This window comes from Temnothorax longispinosus, chromosome 8 (assembly GCF_030848805.1).
Source record: "Temnothorax longispinosus isolate EJ_2023e chromosome 8, Tlon_JGU_v1, whole genome shotgun sequence".
Taxonomy (NCBI): domain Eukaryota; kingdom Metazoa; phylum Arthropoda; class Insecta; order Hymenoptera; family Formicidae; genus Temnothorax; species Temnothorax longispinosus.
The window spans coordinates 6,108,588-6,133,707 of record NC_092365.1 but is presented as its reverse complement, the minus strand read 5'-3'; the positions used below and the strand labels follow the sequence as shown (position 1 = coordinate 6,133,707).

Below are 25,120 nucleotides of genomic sequence, written 5' to 3'. Positions count from 1 at the left end.
TTTAAAGGAGCAACCTTCTACGACCTTGACCTTGACATATATATTATAGGGAGCACTCTCCTGAATAACCTTTCAAAGGTTTTAGCCGTCGTTCGTTATTTATTAAAACGTTATTAACAAAAATGTTTGAGAAATATAATAGTGCTAATTAAGGAAAGTCAATTTGCTGATATGTGTTTATAGACAGTATACATGTGAGCAGAAGAAGGATTCAGCTTCTTCTTTTTTATGTATAAGTCTATATATATACACCTCGTTATACTATACATGCTTATTACGTACTAGAGTTCTATCTATAATACGGTGTTAAAGAAATCTATATTCTATTTATATCTTTTGTTAATAACTTTTTAATCAATAACGACTGCTAAATCTTTGAAATGTTATTCAGAAGAGTGATCTTGGCTACATATGTCAAAGTTAAAGTCGCGGAGGAAAATTCATCTATTTAAATATTTCTATTTAAATAATTACCTGAAATGGTTCTTCATAGTTTGATTTGGGTGGTCCAATTATGTCAGGGGCAGTATAAAATACACTGTAATTAGAGTGGATTTTAACGTGTCTTTTCTTCACAAATTGATAGATGAAGTCAACTCTAATATCCTCTTCTCCCACGGATTTTCTGCCGATATAAGGATATCGACCACAACTCTCACCATATAAAGATTGGTAATTGGATGCCATATTTTCTCTCTGAAAGAAGACCAAAAATATGGAGAATAATAAACCTTGCTTTTGTAGCATATGCTAAAATGCATTATAATATCATATATTTGTAATTATAGCATAAAGATTATATAATCTAAATTCATCTTCCTTCTATTCACATTATTGCTAATACTGACACTATTGTCTGCATGTGTATTACGTAATGTAAACTATAGATTTTTAGTTAACTAAAGATTTTAATTAACAATACATTGCAAATCTTGTTCTACAGAGAATAGTGTACCATCCATATATAGCATCTATTTTTAAAAACATTAATTTTTACTGAAACTATAATTTCTTTACTTTTCTATTAACAAATTGTATTATTATTATAGAATATTACGAATAAATTGTTAACAAATAATTATTTTATATATTTTAATTTTGATCTCAATATTCTGCATTGTATTCTTTTTTATGAAATAGATAGATGTATTTATTTATTTTGTAACGATGCACCCTTGTCAATGCATCGTCTCCTGGCTAACACCCGCCGGATGCCTCCCGACCATCCGTCGGGCGAGGATAAGGCGCGGTGCGCCTACCTTTTTTAATTCGCTCAAAATTATCGTGTGCACGAGCGTTTGCGGCCCCGACGAACCGCGACGAGAGCCGATCTCCGCCAAGTGCGAGCGCGCGTAATTCATCTGCACTGCTCCGTCGCGTGGCTCGCACGAGGATCGGCCTCTTCACCGAATCTGTCGACCCCTTTATAAAAATCAGCACCGCGGCGAAAGAAGACACTTCGACTCGAGATCAGCAACCGATCCGCTGCTCCCGAAGAGAAGAGACCTAACCAGAACCTCCTAGGGCGACACGCAAAACGGGGTCCACTAATCTGTGCCTCGTCCAAGAAGTCTTGGTCGTCACTCGAACTTCCGTAGTCTGACTTCCCGGGTCGATTGAACGAGGTGAGCGCATGGCAAACACACGTGGCGGGAAGTAAGGCAAGGAGCGAACTTGAGAGACGGAACGTGGAAAAGCTGAAGGGAGGGATCGGGAGAGCAAGGAAAGGATTGGAAGAGAGAGAGAGAGAAGGCAAAGGGTGAATAAAAGTAAGTAAGGGAGAAAGAGGAGAGATGCAGGATATGGGTTTAAGATTTTCCGAAATGTATTTTTTATCTTACTCAATGTATCTTTTATCTCATTTTCCGATACACGTTACACCATGTTCACCAAAGAAAAAAAATTGCAAATTAAATTGCTTACGTTCGCTACACTTACGCTATCTAGAATACTCTAAGGCCGGTATTCATAGTTATTTAAGACCGTCTTAAGTTCAATCTTAAGATGTTATGAACCAATCACAGAGCCGTATTAGCGTCTTAAGACATTACTTAAGACGATCTTAAAGACTATGGGCGGTATTCATAATCAGATCTTATTTCAAGACCGTCTTAAGTAATATCTTAAGATGCTAATACGGCTCTGTGGCCGGTATTCATAGTCTTCAAGATCGTCTTAAGTAATGTCTTAAGACGCTAATATGGCTCTGTGATTGGTTCATGACATCTTAAGATTGAACTTAAGACGGTCTTAAATAACTATGAATACCGGCCTGTGATTGGTTAACGACATCTTAAGATTGTACTTAAGATGGTCTTAAATATAAGAACCGACTATGAATACCGTCCTATGAATACCGGCCTAAGACCGCACTCGACTGTACGTCCGCACTCTTCAACAGCTAGGCGAGAAAAGACCTCGACCACGGTATATACAGTAGCGCAACTCTCCTGATTTCTTGTTGTCCAAAATCGAGTGCGCATGCGCGAAATAAGTAAGCGCCCACTAACCCCATCTGAACGTCGTTTTCTGAACTTCTTTCTCAATTGCTTTCTCCGTTCTGCTCCGCTCCCTCTTAGAATTTAAATGGTCAGTTAAGTAAATGCCTATCTGTATTGGAACAGAAATTTGGAGGGAATTAGCTCAATTAGTCACTGAATGCTATTGAGAGCTGTTAGAAGTGTTTGACAGACTCTGAATACGTTTATGTGATTAAAGTGAAAAGAGTTTACAAAGTACAAAGACAGTGAAAGAATGAAGTGAAGAAAAGTGAAAAAGTGATAAAAGTGAAATAAGTGATATAAGTGATAAAAGCGAAGGAAACATAAAAGAGAAATTTTTTTCTAAGGGAATAGTTAACCTATATAAATATTATATAAGTTTTCAATTCTCTTAGAAGCACTTTGATCTTAGCTTTGTTTCAGGTGTTGCTGCATAATAATTAAAAATGAATGCGATAAGAAAGCCAAGCAGCGCAGTACCAGAGTGCGTTAAGAAGTTTATTGATGTGCAACGACATTTTTTTAAATTTCCAAAGGAACAAGACAGGTATAACAAATTGCTTTATATAATATTATTATTTTTTATATAAATTATATTTTTAATTGTAATGTGTGCATTACTTTGTCATTGGTAAAATGCCCTTACGGAAAGAAACTACAGCGGATTACAGAAAATTATATTACAGGAACTACATAAAAGTATTACACGAAATTACAGACTGAAGTATTGTAATATACTGTAATATTTTCGTACTATACGCTCGGATTACAGGAAAATATTACAGGAAAATAGCCTGTATTCTGTCATTTAGTGGCTCCTGCTTGATTTTAGAGGATTTTCCTTTGAAATACGATCTCAAAAAGATATTTTAAAATCTAGAGGAATATCCTCTAACCATGAGACACTAGACTTAAGATTGCAGTCCTCTTAATACTAGAAGACACTGATTTCCGATATTCACCCGGCATTAAAAAAAATAATTTTTTTCGAAATTTTATTACTATTTTATAACTAAATTTGTTTCTTAAGATGCAGTCTATGATTATAAATATTTTCTTGTAATTGAAAAACACACTTACCTTGGTGGGATTCGAACTCGGGACCTCTGGATCGTGAGCCAACTGCCTTACGTGGTAGACTACTTCTTAATTTGATGTAAGTGTTTATATATCTACATATGTCATAACCAGCGCAATATATAATTTTTCAAAAATCATCTTAAGAAACAAATTTCCCCACTTATCAATAGAATATTTTTTTTTTTGTGAATATCTTGTCGATATTACAGGATAATAATAGCCTGTAATATCACTGTAGAATTATAGGAAATAATCTGTAGTGTATAATTATAATATATATAAGAAAAATATATGTTTATATGATGTCAAAATGGCGAATACCCTGTATACACACTGATACTTTATATTTTTTATATTTATTTACTTATAAAATATAAAATTAAAAATAATAAAATGTGGTTAAAAAGTGATATATTAAATTTAATAAATTTCAAACAATATTTATAGAAATAATTTATATACAGCTGCATTAAAGTAAAAATATACTATATATGGAGGGGTAAAAACCACAGTGATGTAACTCAAATTTTTAAAAATCTTTTCTCGTGTGCATAGATGCAATCTGTACAATATATAAATTGCATCTATGCACAAGAGAAAATATTTTTAAAAATTTGACTTACACCACTGTTGTTTTTACTCCTCCATATATGATGAGACTCGCTATTTTAAATTTCATGGATTACTGGTAGCATTACGTTTAATACACGCGTATAGTAGTGTATTACACATTTTGTAGATTACATGTGTAGTCTACTACACAAGTCACTTACCATACGTGTAGTATATTACACATATAATGGATTACACGTGTAGTCTACTACACAAGTCACTTACCACACGTGTAGTATATTACACATATAGTGGATTACACGTGTAGTGGATTTCACACTTCATGATTAGACATGTATTTTATATTACAGGAATTTCACGCACTAAAGGAATTACAGCGTGTAATAACTACAGATTATTGTGTTCCTTTCTGTGATAACTACAGGGAGTCCTGTAGTAACTACACAAGTGTAATATTTACTGGCTGTAGTTTCTTTCCATAAGGGTGGTACAACATTTACAGATGGCTGCAATGGGTACGAGCATGTGGAAGGCTGGATCTAAAACCTAAAGGTCCAGAATATGCCCACCAGAATTGTCGTTTGTGCCATTTGCATTTTGAAAACAAATGGTACAAAATTAATAAAGTTAGGGCTCGTCTTCACCCAGATGCTGTACCCACTATATTTTTTGGATCAGGTTTTCAACAACAGTGAGTTTTTACTAACAAATAATTATTAATTTTACATATTTTAATTTAATTAAATTAGTTTTGTTTCATAAAAAAGTATAAAATTGAATAATACTGGTCTAAGGTAGTAGTACATAAAAAATAATAATAGCAACAATATCTAACAATATTTACATTATTTTTTATGTATTACGCGAAAGTAACATAAAAACATAAAATAAATAAAATCTTTTAGGGACAACACACAGCACCCGAACAAACACACAACAAAATGAGGAAAATGTGGTTAAAGAGAAAGTAGATAGGTATGCTAAATATAAATTTTCTATTTGTTATAATATTATATTTATAATAGATATTATATGATACATATTTTTTGTTGCAGAAATACATGTGCTGAGGCAACTGTTGCAGAAGTGCAAGTGCAAGAAGATAATAGGTAATTTATATTAATAAAGGACTTGTTTACGTTTATTAACAATAATGCTAAAAGAAAAAAAATTGTATATTTTCAGCAAAGCAGAAACTTCACAAACAATCGTCCCAATTATTGTCAGTGACGTAGAAATAACTCAACCGTAAGTTTTTTTTTACTAATTTAAAGTTAAACATGTATTTTTATTTTCTTTATTTGTTATGTAATAAAAGTTTTCTTATAAAATATAATTGTCAGGATATATGTAATTTATTTATTAACACATTATATTTAAATTTCTTTTAACTTTAGATTTTATTTAATATTATTTTGCTGTTTTTGTCTCTTACAGCAAAATAGTTACATAATTACATATGTCATATTTAAAAATAATCTTTGTGCTATGATCTAACGTTTGGAATATATTATAAGAGCACATCCACTATCAAGAAGCCTGCAGTTAAGACTAAATCGTCCGATGATAGCCCGAGAAAAAGAAAACGAATTCGATCAACTAATAAAACTAGGCCGTAAGTTATTACCGGAAAAATTTAATAGAATATTAGCGGCACAAGTCGACGCACAATTAAAATGTAAACGTGGCAGAAGATATGATCCCGAATTTAAGAAATTTGCTTTATCTTTATTTTTTTAAGTCCACGAATGTACCGGGAATTGAAAGATTCAATTGCATTGCCTTCTGTACGTTCTCTACAACTATTTACGCAAAAATGGAATATTGAGCCTGGTATAAATGATAAAATTTTTGAAGCACTTAAATTGAAATTGAATTCGTTGCCTCTCGTAGAACGTCATTGCATAATATGTGCAGACAAAATGAGTTTAAAAGCTCATTTATTTTATAATATATCACGGGATGAAATAATTGGTTTCGAAGACATTGGTGATAAAAAATCATCTAAACCTGATGCAAGAAGCGCTTTAGTTATTATGGCACGTAGTATTGCAGGTAATTGGAAGGTGCCTATTGTTTTTTGTTTTGTAGAGACTACATGCCATATGAACTTTTTAAAAAATCTGATATTTGATACAATAATTAAATTAAGAAATACAGGTGCTATGGTGCATGCATTGGTTACGGACATGGGTTCTAATTTTATACAACTGTCCCGTGATTTAGGAATATCTACACAAAATTCAACTTTTTCAGTTAACGGAGAAAATTTAGTTTACATTTTTGACACTCCACATTTAATAAAAGTAACCTGAAATAATTTGTTAAAACATAATTTTGAATTTAATAATAAAGTAGCTTCGTGGGATCATATTAGACAGTTTTATATGCAAGACGTCAAACAATGGATAAGAGCAGCTCCTAAATTATCAAAAATTCATATGGACCCAAATAACTTTATGAGAATGAAAGTTAAATATGCCGTACAAGTACTTAGTAACCATGTATGTGCAGGAATGTGTACACAGATGTCTGTCGGTCTTCTTCCGACTGAAGTCGTTGGAACTATAGATTTAATTGATCATTTTGATAAGTTGTTCGATATGTTAAATTTGTCCGCCGTAAATAATCCTAAAGAACATGGAAAAGTTTTTACCGGAAGTGAAAAACAAATGCAGTTTTTGCAAGAAATGTCAGATCTTATAAAAAGTATTAAAGTAGTTAATAATAATAATAATGGTAAATATGTAAAAGTTAAATGCTTTGAATGCTGGCAGATAACAATTAATAGCATCATTCAGCTTTGGGAAACATTAAAAAATCATAATTTTCCATATCTCCGAACACGTAGATTGAATCAAGATTGTGTCGAAAATTTTTTTGGTTCCGTTCGGAAACAAGGCGGTAATTGTCTTAATCCGACACCCATACAATTTAAGCGCGCCTTTAAAAAACTTTTTAATACAACATTATTAAAACATTCGGATACGCAAAATTGTGCTTTTGATAATGATGATATGTTAAATCTTATTGGAACGTTAGATAATAACAAAGAGTCCACTGTTTCGGAATTTACTGCTTCATCATCGGCGCATAACATTTTAAATATTCCGACTCATGAATATCGTTCAATGGATCTGCCAGAAGAAAACGCATTTAAATATGTTTGCGGATTTTTAATTAAAAGATGTACAGCAATACATTCTTGTGATATATGTACAAAATATATGAATGATAATATGGCTATCACATAGATAATACAACATTATATTGTTCTTTTCGAGCCTATGAAAACGAAGAAGGAAATTTGTTTGGGAAGTTAAACATACCAAGTAATGACTTTTGTTATTATATTCATAAATTAGAAGAAGTATTTGTAAAAAATTTTGAGAAGAATTGTTTCCAGAAAAATATTGGCAATTATTTATTCCAATTAACACAAAATATAACTTTTGAACCGCCATGTCCAAATTTCCCTACTTCATTTTTGATAAAATTATATCTTCGTATGCGTATATATTACTATCGCTGCATAATAAATCATGCAAACGGGTTACCACAAAAAATAGGAAACTTTTAAACGTTTCCCATTTATTAATTTTCTTCTTATAATGTTTAATTGTCATGTTGAGTTATGTTTTACGGGCATATTTTAATTATTGAGGCTACTGTTTCATTGATTCTTATTCTTATAATAGATTGTGATATCAAGAGACACGGTAGTGTCTCGCGCCAAGTACACGCGGAGCGAGACCGACCGTGACTCTTTTACGCGACGCGACGGGTTGCGAGTACCCGAGATGTTGAGATCTCGATAACGAGTGAACGGATCAAGTTCTAAGTAGGCTTGATCGATAGCTTGGGGTCCAATTAGGGGGGGGTTTCTCTCATAATATTCCGCTACGTGCCCTACGAGCGGAGATATTGCGACGCAAAGTCCAAATGTGAAAATTTTTTATTAAGATACGTCGTCGTCGTCGTCGTCTACGTCGACCGCTCTCATCTCAATATTATTATGATTATCAGAGAAACGTCACTTTCATTTTTTCGACGCTGGCGGCGCAGGTATCGCCAGTTTCGATATCGCGCGCGTATTTCGAAATTAGGTCGATAGACTTATCGGTCAGGAGGAAGATTTCTATTTAAGTAAATTAGGTAATATATAATATTGAGTCAACGGAAAAGAAGGTTCTCTACGCTTGGCAGAAAGTGCTGCTAGGGAATTTTTAAGTCGATTCTTATGAATCAAGCTTGAATTCGATGTCTACGTGTCCCAGGTTGCCGATGACGAGGTCCACATAGTGCGCTTCATAGTTTTCGGTGTCCAGGTGTAATAATACCTTGAATTCGATGTCTACGTGTCCCAGGTTGCCGATGACGAGGTCCACATAGTGCGCTCCATAGTTTTCGGTGTCTACGTGTATTAATACCTTGAATTCGATGTCCACGTGTCCCAGGTTGCCGATGACGGGATCGAGATAGTGCGCTTCATAGTTTTCGGTGTCCATGTGTAATCGTACGTTGAATTCGATGTCTAGGTGTCCCAGGTTGCCGATGACGAGGTCCACATAGTGCGCTCCGTAGTTTTCGGTGTCTACGTGTATTAATATCTTGAATTCAATGTCCACGTGTCCCAGGTTGCCGATGACGGGATCCAGATAGTGCGCTTCATAGTTTTCGGTGTCCAGGTGTAATTGTACGTTGAATTCGATGTCTAGGTGTCCCAGGTTGCCGATGACAAGGTCCACATAGTGCGCTCCGTAGTTTTCGGTGTCTACGTGTATTAATACCTTGAATTCGATGTCCACGTGTCCCAGTTGCCGATGACGGGATCCAATAGTGCGCTTCATAGTTTTCGGTGTCCAGGTGTAATTGTACGTTGAATTTGATGTCTACGTGTCCCAGGTTGCCGATGACGAGGTCCACATAGTGCGCTCCGTAGTTTTTGGTGTCTACGTGTATTAATACCTTGAATTTGATGTCCACGTGTCCCAGGTTGCAGATGACGGGATCCAGATAGTGCGCTTCATAGTTTTCGGTGTCCAGGTGTAATCGTACGTTGAATTTGATGTCTAGGTGTCCCAGGTTGGCGATGACGAGGTTCACATAGTGCGCTTCGTAGTTTTCAATGTCCAGGTGTAATTATACGTTGAATGCAATGTCTAGGTGTCCCAGGTTGCTGATGACAATGTCTAGATAATGAGCTCCGTAGTTTTCGGTGTCTACGTGTATTAATACCTTGAATTCGATGTCTAGGTGTCCCAGGTTGCCGATGACAAGGTCCACATAGTGCGCTTCGTAGTTGTCGGTGTCTACGTGTATTAATATCTTGAAATTGATGTCTAGGTGTCTCAGGTTGCTGATGACAAGGTCCAGATAGCGCGCTCCGTAGTTTTCGGTGTCTAGATGTAATAATACCTCGAATTCGATGTCTACGTGTCCCAGGTTGCCGATGACGAGGTCCACATAATGCGCTTTGTAGTTTTTGGTGTCTAGGTGTATTAATAACTTTAAATCTAAATGTAGGACACGTAGATATCGAATTCGAAGTATCAATACACGTAGACACCGAAAACTACGGAGCGTACTATGTGGACCTCGTCATCGGAAACGTGGGACACCTAGACATCGAATTCAACGTATTATTATACCTGGACACCGAAAACTATAGAGCGCACTATCTGGAACCCGACATCAGCAACCTGGAACACGTGGACATCGAATTCAAGGTATTAATGCACCTGATGAATACCGAAAACTATGAAACGCACTATGTAAACCTCGTCATCGGCAACCTGGGACACCTAGACATCGAATTCAAGCTTGATTCATAAGAATCGACTTAAAAATTCCCTAGCGGCAGAATCAAGAGACACGGTAGTGTCTCGCGCCAAGTACACGCGGAGCGAGACCGACCGTGACTCTTTTACGCGACGCGACGGGTTGCGAGTACCCGAGATGTTGAGATCTCAATAACGAGTGAACGGATCAAGTTCTAAGTAGGCTTGATCGATAGCTTGAGGTCCAATTAGGGGGGGGGGTTTCTCTTATAATATCCCGCTCCGTGCCCTACGAGCGGAGATATTGCGACGCAAAGTCCAAATGTGAAAATTTTTTATTAAGATACTTCTTCTATCTACTTCTAACGCCGACGTCTTATATGACACTACAAAAAGGCGTGATATTCGTACAAAATTACCTTTTTCAAAAAAAAAGTAAAAAAATGCGCCAAGTACACGCATAGTAGTATACATATATGTATTATGTTGTTACCTCGAAAAAAACAAAGTGGTAGTATTATACCTCGAAATAACACCCTGTACATATTGTTTATACAATGCGTAATACTACAAAAAGGCGTGATATCTGTACAAAATTACCTTTTTTAAAAAAAAGGTAAAAAAAGGCGCCAAGTACACGCATAGTAGTGTATATGTTGTTACCTCGAAAAAAAAACAGTGGTAGTATTATACCTTAAAAAAATCTAAGTAACAAGTGGTAGACGAAATCTTTGTATCTTGAAAAATCTCGAAAAAACCTAAACAGTAGTATCTTCATCTAAAAAAAAAACAAAGTAGTAGTATTATACCTCGAAAAAACCTAAGTAACAAGTGGTGGACGTAATCTTTGTATCTCCAAAAATCTCGAAAAAACCTAAGCAGTATTATTTTTATTTCCAAAAAATTATTACTCAAGTGATACACATCACAAAATTACGTTACCTTATCACAAAATGAGTCGTGCTTCAAGTGATCTATTATTACAATTACAAAAAAGAAATGATATCTCTTATTAAATTACAGCGCCAATTACAGAGAACATATATTTTTCGAGATACAAAGATTACGTCTACCACTTGTTACTTAGGTTTTTTCGAGGTATAATATTACTACTGCTTTTCTTCGATTAAAATAAAAAATTGAATCATGAAGAATTACACAGAGATAACAGTACAAAATACAAATATTTTATTAAAATATTTAAACCCAACAAGGGAATACAAGGTATTTAAATACAAAGTTTATATATGTATTTTAAAAGATTTAATCGCATCGCAAAGAATTACAGAGGTAACAGTACAAAAAATAAAAATATTTTATTAAAATACATAAATTTTTCTTGTCAAAAAACTTGGCGCTGCTAGAGAGAGAGAGAGAGAGAGAGAGAGAGAGAGAGAGAGACCTTTTACAAATGTAGATATTACTTATTCTATACTTATTCTATACTTAATTCTAATCGCTTTAAAAATCTAAACTTATCCTAACTTATCCTATACTAGTAATAAGCCGCATTATTCACCGTCACACACACACACACACCACACACACACACACACACACACACAAACACACACACACACACACACACACACACACACACACACACACCACCCACACACACACCCACAAACACACCACACACACAAAACACCACCACACACACACAAACCACACATAGCCCACACCCACTCGCTCGCACATACACACCAGGCTGACCTAATTTTGAGGTCTAGCAGCGCCAAAGATTTTTTGACAAGAAAAATTTATGTATTTTAATAAAATATTTTTATTTTTTGTACTGTTACCTCTGTAATTCTTTGCGATGCGATTAAATCTTTTAAAATACATATATAAACTTTGTATTTAAATACCTTGTATTCCCTTGTTGGGTTTAAATATTTTAATAAAATATTTGTATTTTGTACTGTTATCTCTGTGTAATTCTTCATGATTCAATTTTTTATTCTATTTTATATACTATATTTACATATTTTTCCAACTTTAATCAACTACGCGCCGACTAACTTGTCAGACTTACAACACAGCTCCTATTGGATTAGTAAAATCCCCTCACACCCCTCTAATTAAATCGATTTAAATAATAGTAAAGAATTTACTACTCCAACAGGAGCTGTGTTGTAAGTCTGACAAGTTAATCGGCGCGCAATTTATTAAAGATTAGAAAAAATATACGTGTAATACACAAAAAATATTATTAGGCTGTTAAGATACAAGCTCGGAACGTACACGGCTTATTTAATATTGATTGATTGTATAACGGTCACATAAAACGATCTTATTTCTCTTATATTATTAAAAATATTATAACTTTTTTCAAAATTTTGTTAATATTTTATTAAAAGAAAAAAACTAATAAACGTATAATATATGTTTATTTTAGTTCAGACAATAGCCACACTTATTCTGAATAAGAAAATTTTTGGTTTTTGGGTTTCTGATACCTATCTATAGAACAGCTAGAATCATTTACTCTGTCATTTACACCTTCTAGTGATCAGAATATAACATAGAAAAAAAGAGCATTTTTCTTATTAAAAAAATAAAAATATATTCTTAAAATAAGGTTAAAAAACATGTAAAGTTTAACGTTATTCGCTTTCTTTGTTCCCCTATAAAAAATTCCTATGTATGAAAAATACTTATTTTTAAGACCTTTCAAACCAGAATACGCCCTTAATTTATTATTTGTTATTAATATATTGTTATTAATTATATACATACAAGTATTAGAAATCATATATGGTATAAAATAATTTCAATATTCAAATTATTGTAATAAAAATAAAGAAATCAATTATCAACATTTTCTTCTGTGTGTGTATGTGTGATGTATCGACAATAGCTTTTTTGCACGTTTACATTTTTTTGCAGATTTTTTACATGCTTAATTTTCACAAGTGAGATGCCAAATACAGACAAGATTTTTGTTTATCTGTTATAAGCGTTATTTTGAATGTAAGATTTGAATAATCAAACGTTTTTAATAATCAAACATTTTCAAACTGCAAGCGAGGGACAAGCAATATCATCTACAGCATGTAGTCTTAAAATACTACGATCTTTTCTAGCAGCACTAACCACTAGCGTATAATTTGTCCGCCGACATTACGAATTTCTTCTGCTGCAACACATAAAATGTTGAACAGTTTTCTCGAATGGTTGTAATAACGTCTGTATGTCCTTGCATTATTAATTTGTTAAGGTATTGCTCACATTCTCATTCTAAAATAATAATCTTATTAAAAAATGTTTATTCTTCTTTAAAGAAAATACTGTCTCAAATGTTCTTCTTTCAAGAAATTTTGACAGACTTGGAAGAAAGAGTTTATATATAGAAACAGAAACTTATCTTAATTTTTAAAATATATTTTAAATTTCTTTAATGCATTTAATGCGCCTGTGAGTATGAAAATGCAATTTGTCTTTCTAAATATGATAAATATTATTTTTTAAAAGACGATAATAATCAACAGCAAGACGTTTGTGTGATAAAAAATTTACAACGTAAAAATACATTACAAATATATATAATTATATGTAAAATATGTCTGTTTTATTAATAATATTCACGATGCTTAGAAAGATAAATTGAATTTTCATATTCACACGCGTGTGGCCGGGGCGTATTAAAAAAAGAGGTGTGGCCTCGGAAGGTTAATGATGCAAGGGCATGCAGCGTTGTTACAATCGTTCAAGAAAACTGTTCCACATTTTATGTGTTGCTGCAGAAGAAATTCGTAATGTCGGCGGACAAATTATACGCTAGTGGCTAGTGCTGCTAGAAAAAATCGTAGTATTTTAAGGATACATACTGCATTGCTTGTCCCTCGCTTGCAGTTTGAAAATGTTTGATTATTAAAAACATTTGATTATTAAAATCTTACATTCAAAATAATGCTTATAGCAGATAAACAAAAATCTTGTCTGTATTATTTGACATCACACTTGTGAAAATTAAGCGTGTAAAAAATCTGCAAAAGAAATGTAAACGTGCAAAGAAACTATTGTCAATAACATCACACATACACACACAGAAGAAAATGTAAATAATTGATTTCTTTATTATTACAATAATTTGAATATTGAAATTATTTTGTACCATATGCTTTCTCACACTTATATGTATGTGATTAATAATAAAATATATTAATGACAAATAATAAATTACAAGAGCGTATTCTGGTTTGAAAGATCTTAAGGACGTTCTCCGGAAAATCGATTTTCTCTAGATTTTCTTGAAACTGTGAATATACATTAATTTATAGGTGTGCTTTATGTGTAGTATAAATTTTAGTACCTCTTGCGGTATTAAAAATCGAGATACTGAGGTTCAAAGTTTTAACTTTTAACACGGAATTCTTATTCCAAGGTATTGTGAAACAGACATTTTAATAAATTGTGAAAAAAGTTTTTTCTAAATGTTTTTGAAAGACTAGTATCTATATGATGCTTTATAAAAATAGAAATTAATAACATGGGATAAGTTTCAATACCCTTGCGGTACTCGTTTTCGAGAAATATTTGTGTAAAGTACGCGATTTGAAGTTAACTTCTTATTTTTTAAGTTGTTATATGTAATATTTAGTAAATTAACTTTAGTAAAATAAATTTTTTTTTTAAGCATGAATACAAGTTGAGTATGACTGGAGCCGGAGAAGGTCTTTAAAAATAGGTATTTTTCAGGAATTTTTTATAGGGGAACGAAGAAAGCGAATAACGTTAAACTTTGCATGTTCTTTTAATCTTATTTTAAAAATCTATTTTTATTTTTTAAGTAAGAAAAATATTCTTCTCTTTTGTTACTTACTTTTATGTTATATCTTGATCACTAAAAGACGTAAGTATGAGAGACGAAGTAAATGATTCTAGCTATTCTAGGTATCAGAAACGTAAAAACAAAAAATTTTCTTATTCAAAATAAGTGATATGGCTATCGTCTGAACTAGAATAAACATTTTCTTTTAATAAAATACTAATAAAATTTTGAAAAAAGTTATAATATTTTTAATAAAAAAGCCGCTCAGAATGGAAATATTGATGATTTAGTTCTAGGTCAGACGATAGCCACATTTCTCCTGCAGAATAAGAAAATTTTAGCTTTTTGCGTTTTAGATACCTAAAACAGCTATAATTATTTACACCGTCTGTCATTTATAGCGACCAGGATATAACAGAAAAAAGAGCATTTTTGTTACTTAAAAAATAAAAATAAATTTTTAAAATAAAGTGAAGAAAACATGCAAAGTTTAACGTTATTCACTTTCTTCGTTTTCCTATAAAACATTCCTGAAAAATAAATATTTTAAAGATCTTTTAAATTAGAATATCTCCGTTAATAATTCTTTACATTCTCTTCCTGACGTGTGTGTGAAGCTATCGTCTCATTTTGCAGAAACTCACAAATTATTGAGAGTTTTGGCTTCCTTTTCAATAGTTCTAGAGTTCCTGATAGTTTAAACAAATAGTTCTGGCCATTAAAGTCAAAAAACGCGTCAGTACAAACTGAGACGCTATAGGTTCACGCAGCGTCTCACTTTGTCCTACACAAGTTCCACCACTGTATCTTATCAGATTTTGCAAGATCTATAGTTCTATAACAGTTCTATAAAGAGTTCTGCTATATAAAAGCAAAAAAATTAATCATAAGGTACTAAAAAAAAAATTACAATGCAACGAGTATACCGAGTTGAGACGCCAGTTGAAATCTCGGAGTTCCGGTTTATGTAAAATATTTTTCGAGTAGTTTTGAGCATATTCAAACATTTTCTAAAGAGTTCCGAGCGTTAGAATCTTTGTGTTATATTTAAAAAAATTAATATTAGCCGAAAAGTAATCATGACAGAAGAAAATGAGACGCTGTGCGAAATCTCGGAGTTTTGGCTTATATAAAATATTTTTCGTATAATAGTTCTGAGCATACTAAAACATTTTCTAAAGAGTTCCCGCCACTAGCTACGTTGTATATATATGTTTATTAACTTTAGCAATCACTAGCTACGTTGTATAATTTTTAAATAAATTAACTCTCAGTTACCTCACCTAGGTCTGAGAGACCCTGCACATTGTTAAAACGTGCAGGGTTTTTAAGACATTCATAAAACCCATGTATCTTTTTTTAGTCAGTACTACATCAATTTAAAAAAAAGCAAAATTTTTAGCTTTTTTAGAAAAACACGTCTTCCTTTTTTTTTAAATAACATTTACATTTTTTAACTTGGAATAATCTAACTTGCACAGTCTTGTAGATCTTTAAAAGACGCATCGATTAAAAAAAAGACACTTCAAATTGATGCATTTGTCTTGAAAATTCAAGCTGGAGAAAATGGCAGGGGTCTCTCAGACCTTGGTGAGATAATATCGGGGTGTAAAAACGTAAGGTAACTGAGGGTTAATACCGCTCGAAAATCAGGAATTTATCGAAAATAAGGTGAGACGCTGGCCGTGTATTTCGAAAGTTCTGTGAGTTCTGTTATAATTCTCGTGTAGTTCTAAACGTGTTCTAACGTTGTCCCATTTTATTCTGGCAATATATAAGCATTATTTATTCATTTTTTAAATAATTCTTATCGCTCGAGAAAAGACCCTATTCTCGATAAATTTCTGACTTTCGTGCGTTATTAATTTATTTAAAAATTATACAACATTGCCAATGCCCGGAACTCTTTAGAAATTGTTATAGTATGCTTAGAACTGTACGAAAAATATTTTATATAAGCCAAAACTCCGAGGATTTTCTACAGCGTCTGACCCATGTACCGTAAATGCGTCTTTCTTGGGTGATAAAAATTATTTAAAATATGAATAAATAATGCTTATCGTCAGAACTCTTTAGAAAACGTTAGAATACGTTCAGAACTATACGAGAATTATAATAGAACTCACTGTTACCCATGTGTATTGTTTATTTAAGAAAGTGTTTTTACTTTTATCCAATTATCCTTCTGTTGTTGCTCGTAATTTGGCCGCTTGAACATGCATAGGTAAAATAAATTTAATAAGAGTGCAAGAAACATTATAAACTACCATTTTTTTCTCAATATAGTTAATAATATAATTATTGGTATGCATTTAAATATTAAATTTAAAATTCATTATGCTAAAGTAAAGGTTTTTAATGTATATAAGACTTTTTTAGATAGAAAAGCATAGAACTGTGATTTCTATACATTACGAATTTTAGTTTTTATGTTTATAAATATTTATTTAATTAATTATATTTTTGCAATCTTTATATATTTATAAATTTCAAATATAAATATATATATATATATATATATATATATATATATATATATATATATATTTAGTTATAAATATAAAAGTTAAAATTTGTAAATATACAAGCAAATGTAACGTATAGCGGGTATAGCGTATCGTCGATTTGTCAACTCGAGACTCGGCACTCGGCGAGACACGAGACGCGATACTCGAAATGCGTGGCATCGTGGTATAGCCGGCCCGTGCAAAGCGGCAATGTCACAGCTCAAGAGAGACAGCAGATAGTATGTCTGCCCTTCTCTCCCCGCTCGAAGCTTGCCGAGTGCCTAGCCACAGTATATACAGGCTGCGTTCCGATATTCACTGCAAGTACTGAAAATCTATAGTTTACGTAACGTACACTATAGATTTTCAGTACTGACAGTGAATATCGGAACGCAGCCACAGTAGCGCAACTCTTTGTCGGCACTTTTGATGTTAGCGTGGATGAAAATGAACTGCACATGCGCGTGCGAGGTATGTAACCAATCAGAGCACCGATAATCTGTCTCAATTCCTCTCACTATTATAAGTCTCTCTCTCTTTTTAATTTAGAGGCGGGTCGCGCGGTAGTGGGATCGGTGCGGTCCCGCGCGCCCGTCCTCGGCGTGGATCGGCTCCCTCCGGCGTTTATCGGCGCCGCGCGGGGAAGGCACCGGTGCCGTGTCACAGTATATACAGTAGCGCAACTCTCTGTCGGCACTTTTGATGTTAGCGTGGATGAAAATGAACTGCACATGCGCGTGCGAGGTATGTAACCAATCAGAGCACCGATAATCTGTCTCACTTCCTTTCACTGTTATAAGTCTCTCTTTCTTTCTAATTTATCGTTGCGTGTCAGACGCGCGTGTTTTGATTGGGATAATGTATGGAGACGCATGTTTGACGTGCGTTATAACGCGCAGAAACGCATGCATAAACAACAAGGGTTACATTTGAGATAGAAATAAAACATGATGTACAACCAGACGCGCGCTATATATTTATTTATTGGCACTATATATTTTTTAATTATATATACATATATATATATATCCCTATTCGCTCCAACCATGCCTTTCGTGTCCCACGAATTTCTAACAGTCGTTTGTTCCGGAAAACAAATGATCGTGGAAGAATCCCCTCCACGCCGGAAAAAAGTTATTGTGGCAAAGAACCTCAGGTAAAAATTTCAAAGTCTTAGCTCATTTACTCTCGAAACGGGGAACAATCAAAATCTCGGTGGGACATGAAAGTGCATGGTTGGAGGATTACGTCAGTGTTGTGTGAAAGGTAAATGAGCATTTTTTCGATAAAAATGTATTTTTGTGTATAATTTAACCGTATTTAAAATATTTTTGTCGTTAAAAAAGAAATTTAACATTCCACAGAGGTCTATTATGACTCAGAGACAGGTGGAAGAGGTGGGGAGGAGCTACGATTATATAAAAAAAATTAATTTTTTTACATAAAAAATATCTGTCACACTTTAAATTCGCCTTTTCTTATTCAGAAATTCTTTTTCTAGCATTCTTTAAGTCCTTAAAGTCCTTCTGTACCATTTAAAAATTACCAAATTTGCGGCGACGAAATTAAGTATTCCTATTTAATTAATAATTATCTCATTTTTTTTCTCATTTGCACTACTTTTAGCTTTAATTTGCGTTTTGGTTCATTAAGCTTCGTCAATTTGTTCGTGAGTTATGATTTTTTAAGTAAAACGAGTCGTAACGTGTGTTTGTCAACATATAATTGTTGTAAAAAAATATTTAAATAAATGATTTTCAAATGTTCTTTACATTGATTTTTAGTCGAAGGTACAAAGATATTATAATAATTTTTGGGGAATTTTTCAAAGCTATTAACATTATAAAAAACACGTGGGACTCGAAAGTGCATGGTTGAAGGATTATTGGGGCGAAAAAAACGTTGGAGTGAATAGGGATATATATATATATATATATATATATATATATATATATATATATATATAGGTTAGGTACATACAAAATACAGATAAATTTTAATAATTTGTATAGCAATTGTGCAAATGTGCCATATTACTTCTTCGTGTTATACACGAGTTGTATAACACAAATTAATAAATTATTTATGCTATCAATATTTAAGGATGTATCACTGGTACAATCTTAGACAAAAGTGCATGAAATTTGAAATACTTGAATATCTACGCCTAACGCATAGTAAATCTAGATGTAAGATACTCAAGATAGTGTAGGAGTCTTATTTTTACTCCTACAAAGGTATTTTTTTACTTTACAAATGTTTTTTCCAGTATTATTTGCGATTTTTGTAATTTATGAGCCTAAACTTTTGGCACTAAAAATGCCCCGATTTCAACTTTATAACGTCAAATTATTAATAAAAGTAATAATTAGTTATTAATTATTAATTAATAATTAATTATCATTAATTATTATTAATTTATTTCTTTAAAACGGTGTAGTGAAGACAATTGAAACTTGACAGATAGTTTCATCTATTCGTATACTAGATGTACAAAAAAATTCAAAATATTGGTAGCGCTTCTTCAGCATTTTTTTAGCTGTTTTATCCGTCAAAATCGTCTCTTCCCATAAAAATACGTGTAAAATCAGTGAAAATTAAAATCGTTATATCTCAGCAACCGTTTAGTGGATTCGTTTCTACTTTTTTTGTAGCACATCAGGAAGACGAAAAGAACATTCTTACAAATTTTTATCCACTTGGTAGCGCTTTGAAAATAGGTGCAATACATCCTTAAACGGTCACAAAAGGAAATATCAAGGAAATATTAAGAAAATTATATAATACAACTTGTAACTTAATTTTATCTAATTCTTTTTATTCACAATGACAACTATGTATATGTATATAGATATATGTATATGTGACAAATGTATAAACTGTCAAGTTACATGATTTCTGCAATGATAATTGCAATAACAAAGTAAACGAAATGAAAGAACTAATAAAAGTTAAATCTGTTACATGCCCGTTTAAAAAGCGGATAAAAAGTATGTAAATAAGTTGATAACTCGTGTTGGCAATATTCTGTAAAAAAAAAAGAAAAAAATATATAAAAATTATGAAATAATAAAAAATAAACAAAACATACAAAGACTTAATTATATAAATAATACAATAATATATATGTAAATATCATGCAAATTAAAGAATAGTAAAACAAAATAAAAAATAATAAAAAATGCATAAGATGTAAAAAAAATGTAAAAGAGAATCATAGATAGCTTACACCAACCAAACACATAGTAAATTTTCTTCTCCCTTTATAATGGCAGCTAGCCTCATCGGGACTAATGCGGTCAGATAGAAAACACATATTAATATATTAATGTAAGTTAACAAAGTCAGTTCCAAGCATACATATATAAAATAGAAATTTTATTGACAAATATTAATACATGAAAATAAAAGAATGTCATACTAAATAAAGTTAAAAGTATACAATAATAAAAATATGCAATTTGTGTAAAACAAAATGTCTTGACTCCTAATATTCCTATACCAAAAATATATTTATTAATTTCTTGTGTCCAACTCAATCATTAGTCCGTACTTCAGTTACTCGATCCACCTCAGTACGAACCCGGTCAGCCGGACTCGAGAATAGGCTTTTCAAACCTGCCGCCGGAAGCCACGAGGGGCGCCGAGCGGGAGGCGCTCGGCTCGCATAGGGCCGCTGATCGGCAAGGAAAGCTTGCAAGCACGGCGCGCGCAGGCGCGGGCCCGACGTGATCCCGCCGGGCTAGAGCTTTTCATCGTCACTGTCGTGTCTGCGTGGCGAGGGACGACATCCCGAGAGGACCGGCAGCCGAGCTTGCGGAATTTGTAAGGCCACTACTCGAGCACCTCTTAACCCACGTTTGAGTACACGTGAGATCGTTCTGACGGCCGGGGCCCTTCCGAGAGCCGCGTAAAGTCGCGGGAAGCATGCTTAGAGAATCGCGTATTGTGTCGCGAAGCATTTTGTAGCATCGCGTTTGTGCAGATGAGTATTACCGAGTAAGTAATTATTAAATGAAAGACTGACGGAGGGCCCGGCCAACAGAGTAATGTGGAATCGCCCTGCCCGAAAAATCGTACGCGGCCGACAGTCACCGTGTGATTCGTTGTAGTTTTCGTCGTGTCTTAGTGTTTCGTGTAATAGCGTTTTGTGTAACCATGGTGCGTAATGTAGCGAGGTGTCCTTCGCGCCGAGGTGGACCGTATTGTCGCAGAACGGGGGAGTAATGTTCGCGCAATCACGTCCCGGGGCGTGAGGCACCGGTCTTGGATCTTTGGGGCTTTTCGCGGGAGGCCCGCGTCTAGCCAGTTATAAAATTCAATAATATCATCCCATGAAGCAACTTTGTTATTTCTAAATTGTATATTATGTTTCAACAAATTATCACGAGTTCTTTTCATTAAATGCGGAGTATCGAATATATATAGTACCTCATGTCCGTCAACTAAAAAGATTGAATTTTGTACAGAAATACCTAATTCTCGGGATAGTTGTGTGAAGTTAGATCCCATGTCCGAAATTAAAGCATGCACAGTCGCACCGCAATGTTGTAATTTACGTATAACATCAAATAGAATAGGTTTTAATACATTAAATTTACATGCATTCTCGACAAAACAAAAGCAAAGGGGAAATTTCCAATTACCTTCAATGCTACGTGCCATAATAACTAAAACACTTTTTGCAGGTAACGGTTCTTTCTGATCATTACCGGTATCTTGAAAACCAATTATTTCATCTTGTGAAACATTGTAAAATAAATGAGCTTGTAGACTCATTTCATCTATGCACAAAATGCAATGACGTTCTAATAGTGGCAATGAATTTAACTTTTCAGCTAACATATCAAAAATTTTATCATTTATACCGGGTTTAATTTGCCACGTTTGTGTAAACTTATGTAGACTGCGTATGGCAGGTAATGCTAATTCTTTTTGAAGTTCTTTATAACATCGCGGACTTAGAAAGTATATACCTAAAGCAAATTGTTTAAATTCGGAACTATACCGTCTTCCACGTTTGCTTTTAATTTGCGCATCAATTTGGGCAGATAACAATCGTGCGAAAGTCGGAGAAAAAAACTTACAGCCTAATTGACGTAGAATCTCATGGTCCTTAAGCTTCTCTTTTTCTGATTTCTTCTTCCTTACAGTTAAAATCTTCACTTTTTTCTGAAGCCGTCTGTTTCTTTCGTCCAGTGTTTTTACTCTCCCTTGTAATCGTACAATGCGTTGTTGCAATTTTTTCTTCCGCGGACTTTCTTCTCTTCTTATTGTGCTGCTGGACGTGCTCCTACACATAACATATACATATATTATAGCAAAAAACAGATAGTAAACCTCTAGAAAGAAAGTTGAAGTATTAATTACAATTTTAGAAATGTCAATAACGAAAAAATATAAAAATAAAATAAACCAAATATTTATTATAAACTCTTGAAAAACTTATATTTGAATATTAAAATTAAATAGATATGGTATTGATAACCTTATTTATTTAAAATTATCTTATATATACATGTGTTCCTTATATGTGTATGCAGACATGTTAAAATAAGACAAATGTTTTTATAAATACAATTACTCTCACGTAATATTATTTATGTCTTGTTATATTAAATGCAGAATGCAATTTTTAAAAGAAAAGAAACATAAAATGGACTATAATAAGTTGTAAGTTTAAATCAAAATCTACAGACTAATTATAAAAAACTGTATAAAAGAAATAATATATTATAAAAACACATATGTACACAGTAAAAAATAAAATGTTAATCGTAACATTTTTCAAATGTCCCAGAAAGTCCACTCTAAATTTTGAGTTAAAATAACTCATTCATCGTGTGTTACTTGTTGACAAATTAGAAATGTTAATTTATTGACACTTTTTTTTTACATTTATATTTGTTCTTTTAATTTAAGTATAATGTAAAAATAACTTGAAAAAAATGTCGATATAACATATTTGAATAAACGATAGTTATTTCAACTTAAGAGAAATGTTGTTTTGAACATTTAATTGTAGTAAATTTGATTATTTTGTATGTCAAAGTTTACGATTATTTGAAGATTTACTTTAACTTTTGTTTATGTTAAAATAACTTTAAGGCGTCTTGATTTTTTGAAATAATTATGTTAAAAGAACTCAAAATAATATTCAATTTCTAAATGACATACATAAAGTGTTAAGTTATTACGTTGACATTAATATAACACATGAAAATGTTACGAAAATAATAACATAACTGTTGTATGTTAATTTTACATTAAAATAATAGTCAAATCTTGGTAACACAAGAAAATTTTAACATTTGGACGCACGATTTTTTACTGTGTATGTATATAATGTAAATACAAATACGTACGGCTTAGCAATAATATGGACATCTTTATCACATTTTTGCATCTGCTCTGTTATAGGCGAGAATGATTTCGACTGTAAGTCACTGAAACATACCATTTTAGTGTAATATTACTTTTTATTGCTAAATAAAAAATGTTTAAAAAAAGTTAATTATAAGAACAAAATACTATCTATAATAGAAAGATAAATACATTTTCAGATATTTAAGTACCTATTTGTTTCCTCTTGTTGTAAAATATAAAGATTTTCTTCTTCAGGTAGCTCTTCATCCATCTTTTCATTTGCTGATGTTGTAATACATGCATTGCTATAAATTATATGCAATATCATTAATTATAATGTGTATTATATTATCAAAAATATTGTTTGATATTGTTTAATATACAATATACTATTGAACATAAAAAACCACATTATTTAGAATAGAAAAGATTATACATTATAAGATGTGTATGGGCTTACTTTCTTCCAAAAAATATTGGTACAGCATCTAGTTGAAGATGAGCTCTACTCTTACTTATCTCGTACCACTTTTCTTCAAAATGTAAGTGGCACAATCGATAATTGCGATGACCATATTCTGCACCCATTGCTTCCAAATCTAATCTTTCACAAGCACGTATCCATTGCAACCATCTGTAAATATTATTCAAATTTGTAAATGTAAAGAAATATTGTAATAATATATACATATGCATGCACATAATAATATACATACGTTTAAAAATATCAAAATAGTATTTTTTAATATGTAAATTTATACTTGTTTTAAAAAATAATAATTAATAAATGAAATAAAATCATTATACCTTTCATGTTCCTTTGGAAACCGAAAAAATGTCGTTTTTCCACAATATTTTTGTTGCATTCCCGAACAACATACCACGCGCTTGATTGATGGGCCATTTTTTTCTTCCAGATTTTCCTTCAAGATTTCTTCACAAATACCTGCAACAAAGCTAAGACCAAAGTGCTTTTCCTTTATAAGAGAATCGAGAATCTGTACAATTTTTGTATCTCAACGGTGCTGACAGAGAGCGAAAATACAGAGAGAAAGTGAGCAGAAGTGAGTTCGTGGCTTGAATCTACCATAACCTGCCCTCTCTTATACTTTACCCACCAAATCGCCAAATTACTATCCTTAATCTACAAGAAGAAAAGTAAAATGGAACATACACCTCTCGAAGATGAAAAAATGGACATCACATTTCCCGAGGAGGAATTAATGGAGATAGGCAGCGAAAACAGAAATAATGGACAAATAGAAGAGATGGAAGTGGATATGGAGACTACATTTTCCGAGGATGAATGGATGGATATAGACACTAATGAAGAAGAAGTAAAAGATATAGACGGGTATAAACTAAAGGTCAAGTTTGAAGTAAAAGTAAATGAGCCGCGGTACTTCGTTGGACTAGAGATAGAAAGAGACCGGGACAAGAGGACAGTAGAGATCCACCAGGTCAGCTATATCAAAATTAGTGGACAAGTTTAGGTTGAAATAAACGAGTTTTAGTTTTTTACTTACATGCAATAAG

General features: G+C 32.8%; 1 protein-coding gene across 6 annotated transcripts; it reads right to left on the bottom strand.

The window, feature by feature from the left end:
• Nucleotides 1-343: 343 nt before the first annotated feature.
• LOC139817351 (52 kDa repressor of the inhibitor of the protein kinase-like) lies at nucleotides 344-25,114 on the bottom strand. 6 transcript variants are annotated; one of them, XM_071785355.1, is made up of 7 exons: nucleotides 24,392-25,107; nucleotides 24,045-24,218; nucleotides 23,794-23,889; nucleotides 23,584-23,664; nucleotides 22,306-22,511; nucleotides 20,448-20,508; nucleotides 20,016-20,245 (listed from the first exon to the last, which is right to left on the bottom strand). In XM_071785355.1, exons 1-7 carry the CDS (start codon nucleotides 24,448-24,450, stop codon nucleotides 20,191-20,193), a joined length of 732 nt encoding a protein of 243 aa, XP_071641456.1. In that variant the 5' UTR covers nucleotides 24,451-25,107; the 3' UTR covers nucleotides 20,016-20,190. The 6 variants fall into 6 exon arrangements, with proteins under 6 accessions (XP_071641459.1, XP_071641458.1, XP_071641456.1 ...); XM_071785356.1 differs by having other exon boundaries at nucleotides 20,454-20,508; nucleotides 24,392-25,106; XM_071785358.1 differs by lacking the exons at nucleotides 20,016-20,245; nucleotides 20,448-20,508 and adding an exon at nucleotides 344-696 and having other exon boundaries at nucleotides 24,392-25,104.
• Nucleotides 25,115-25,120: the final 6 nt, after the last annotated feature.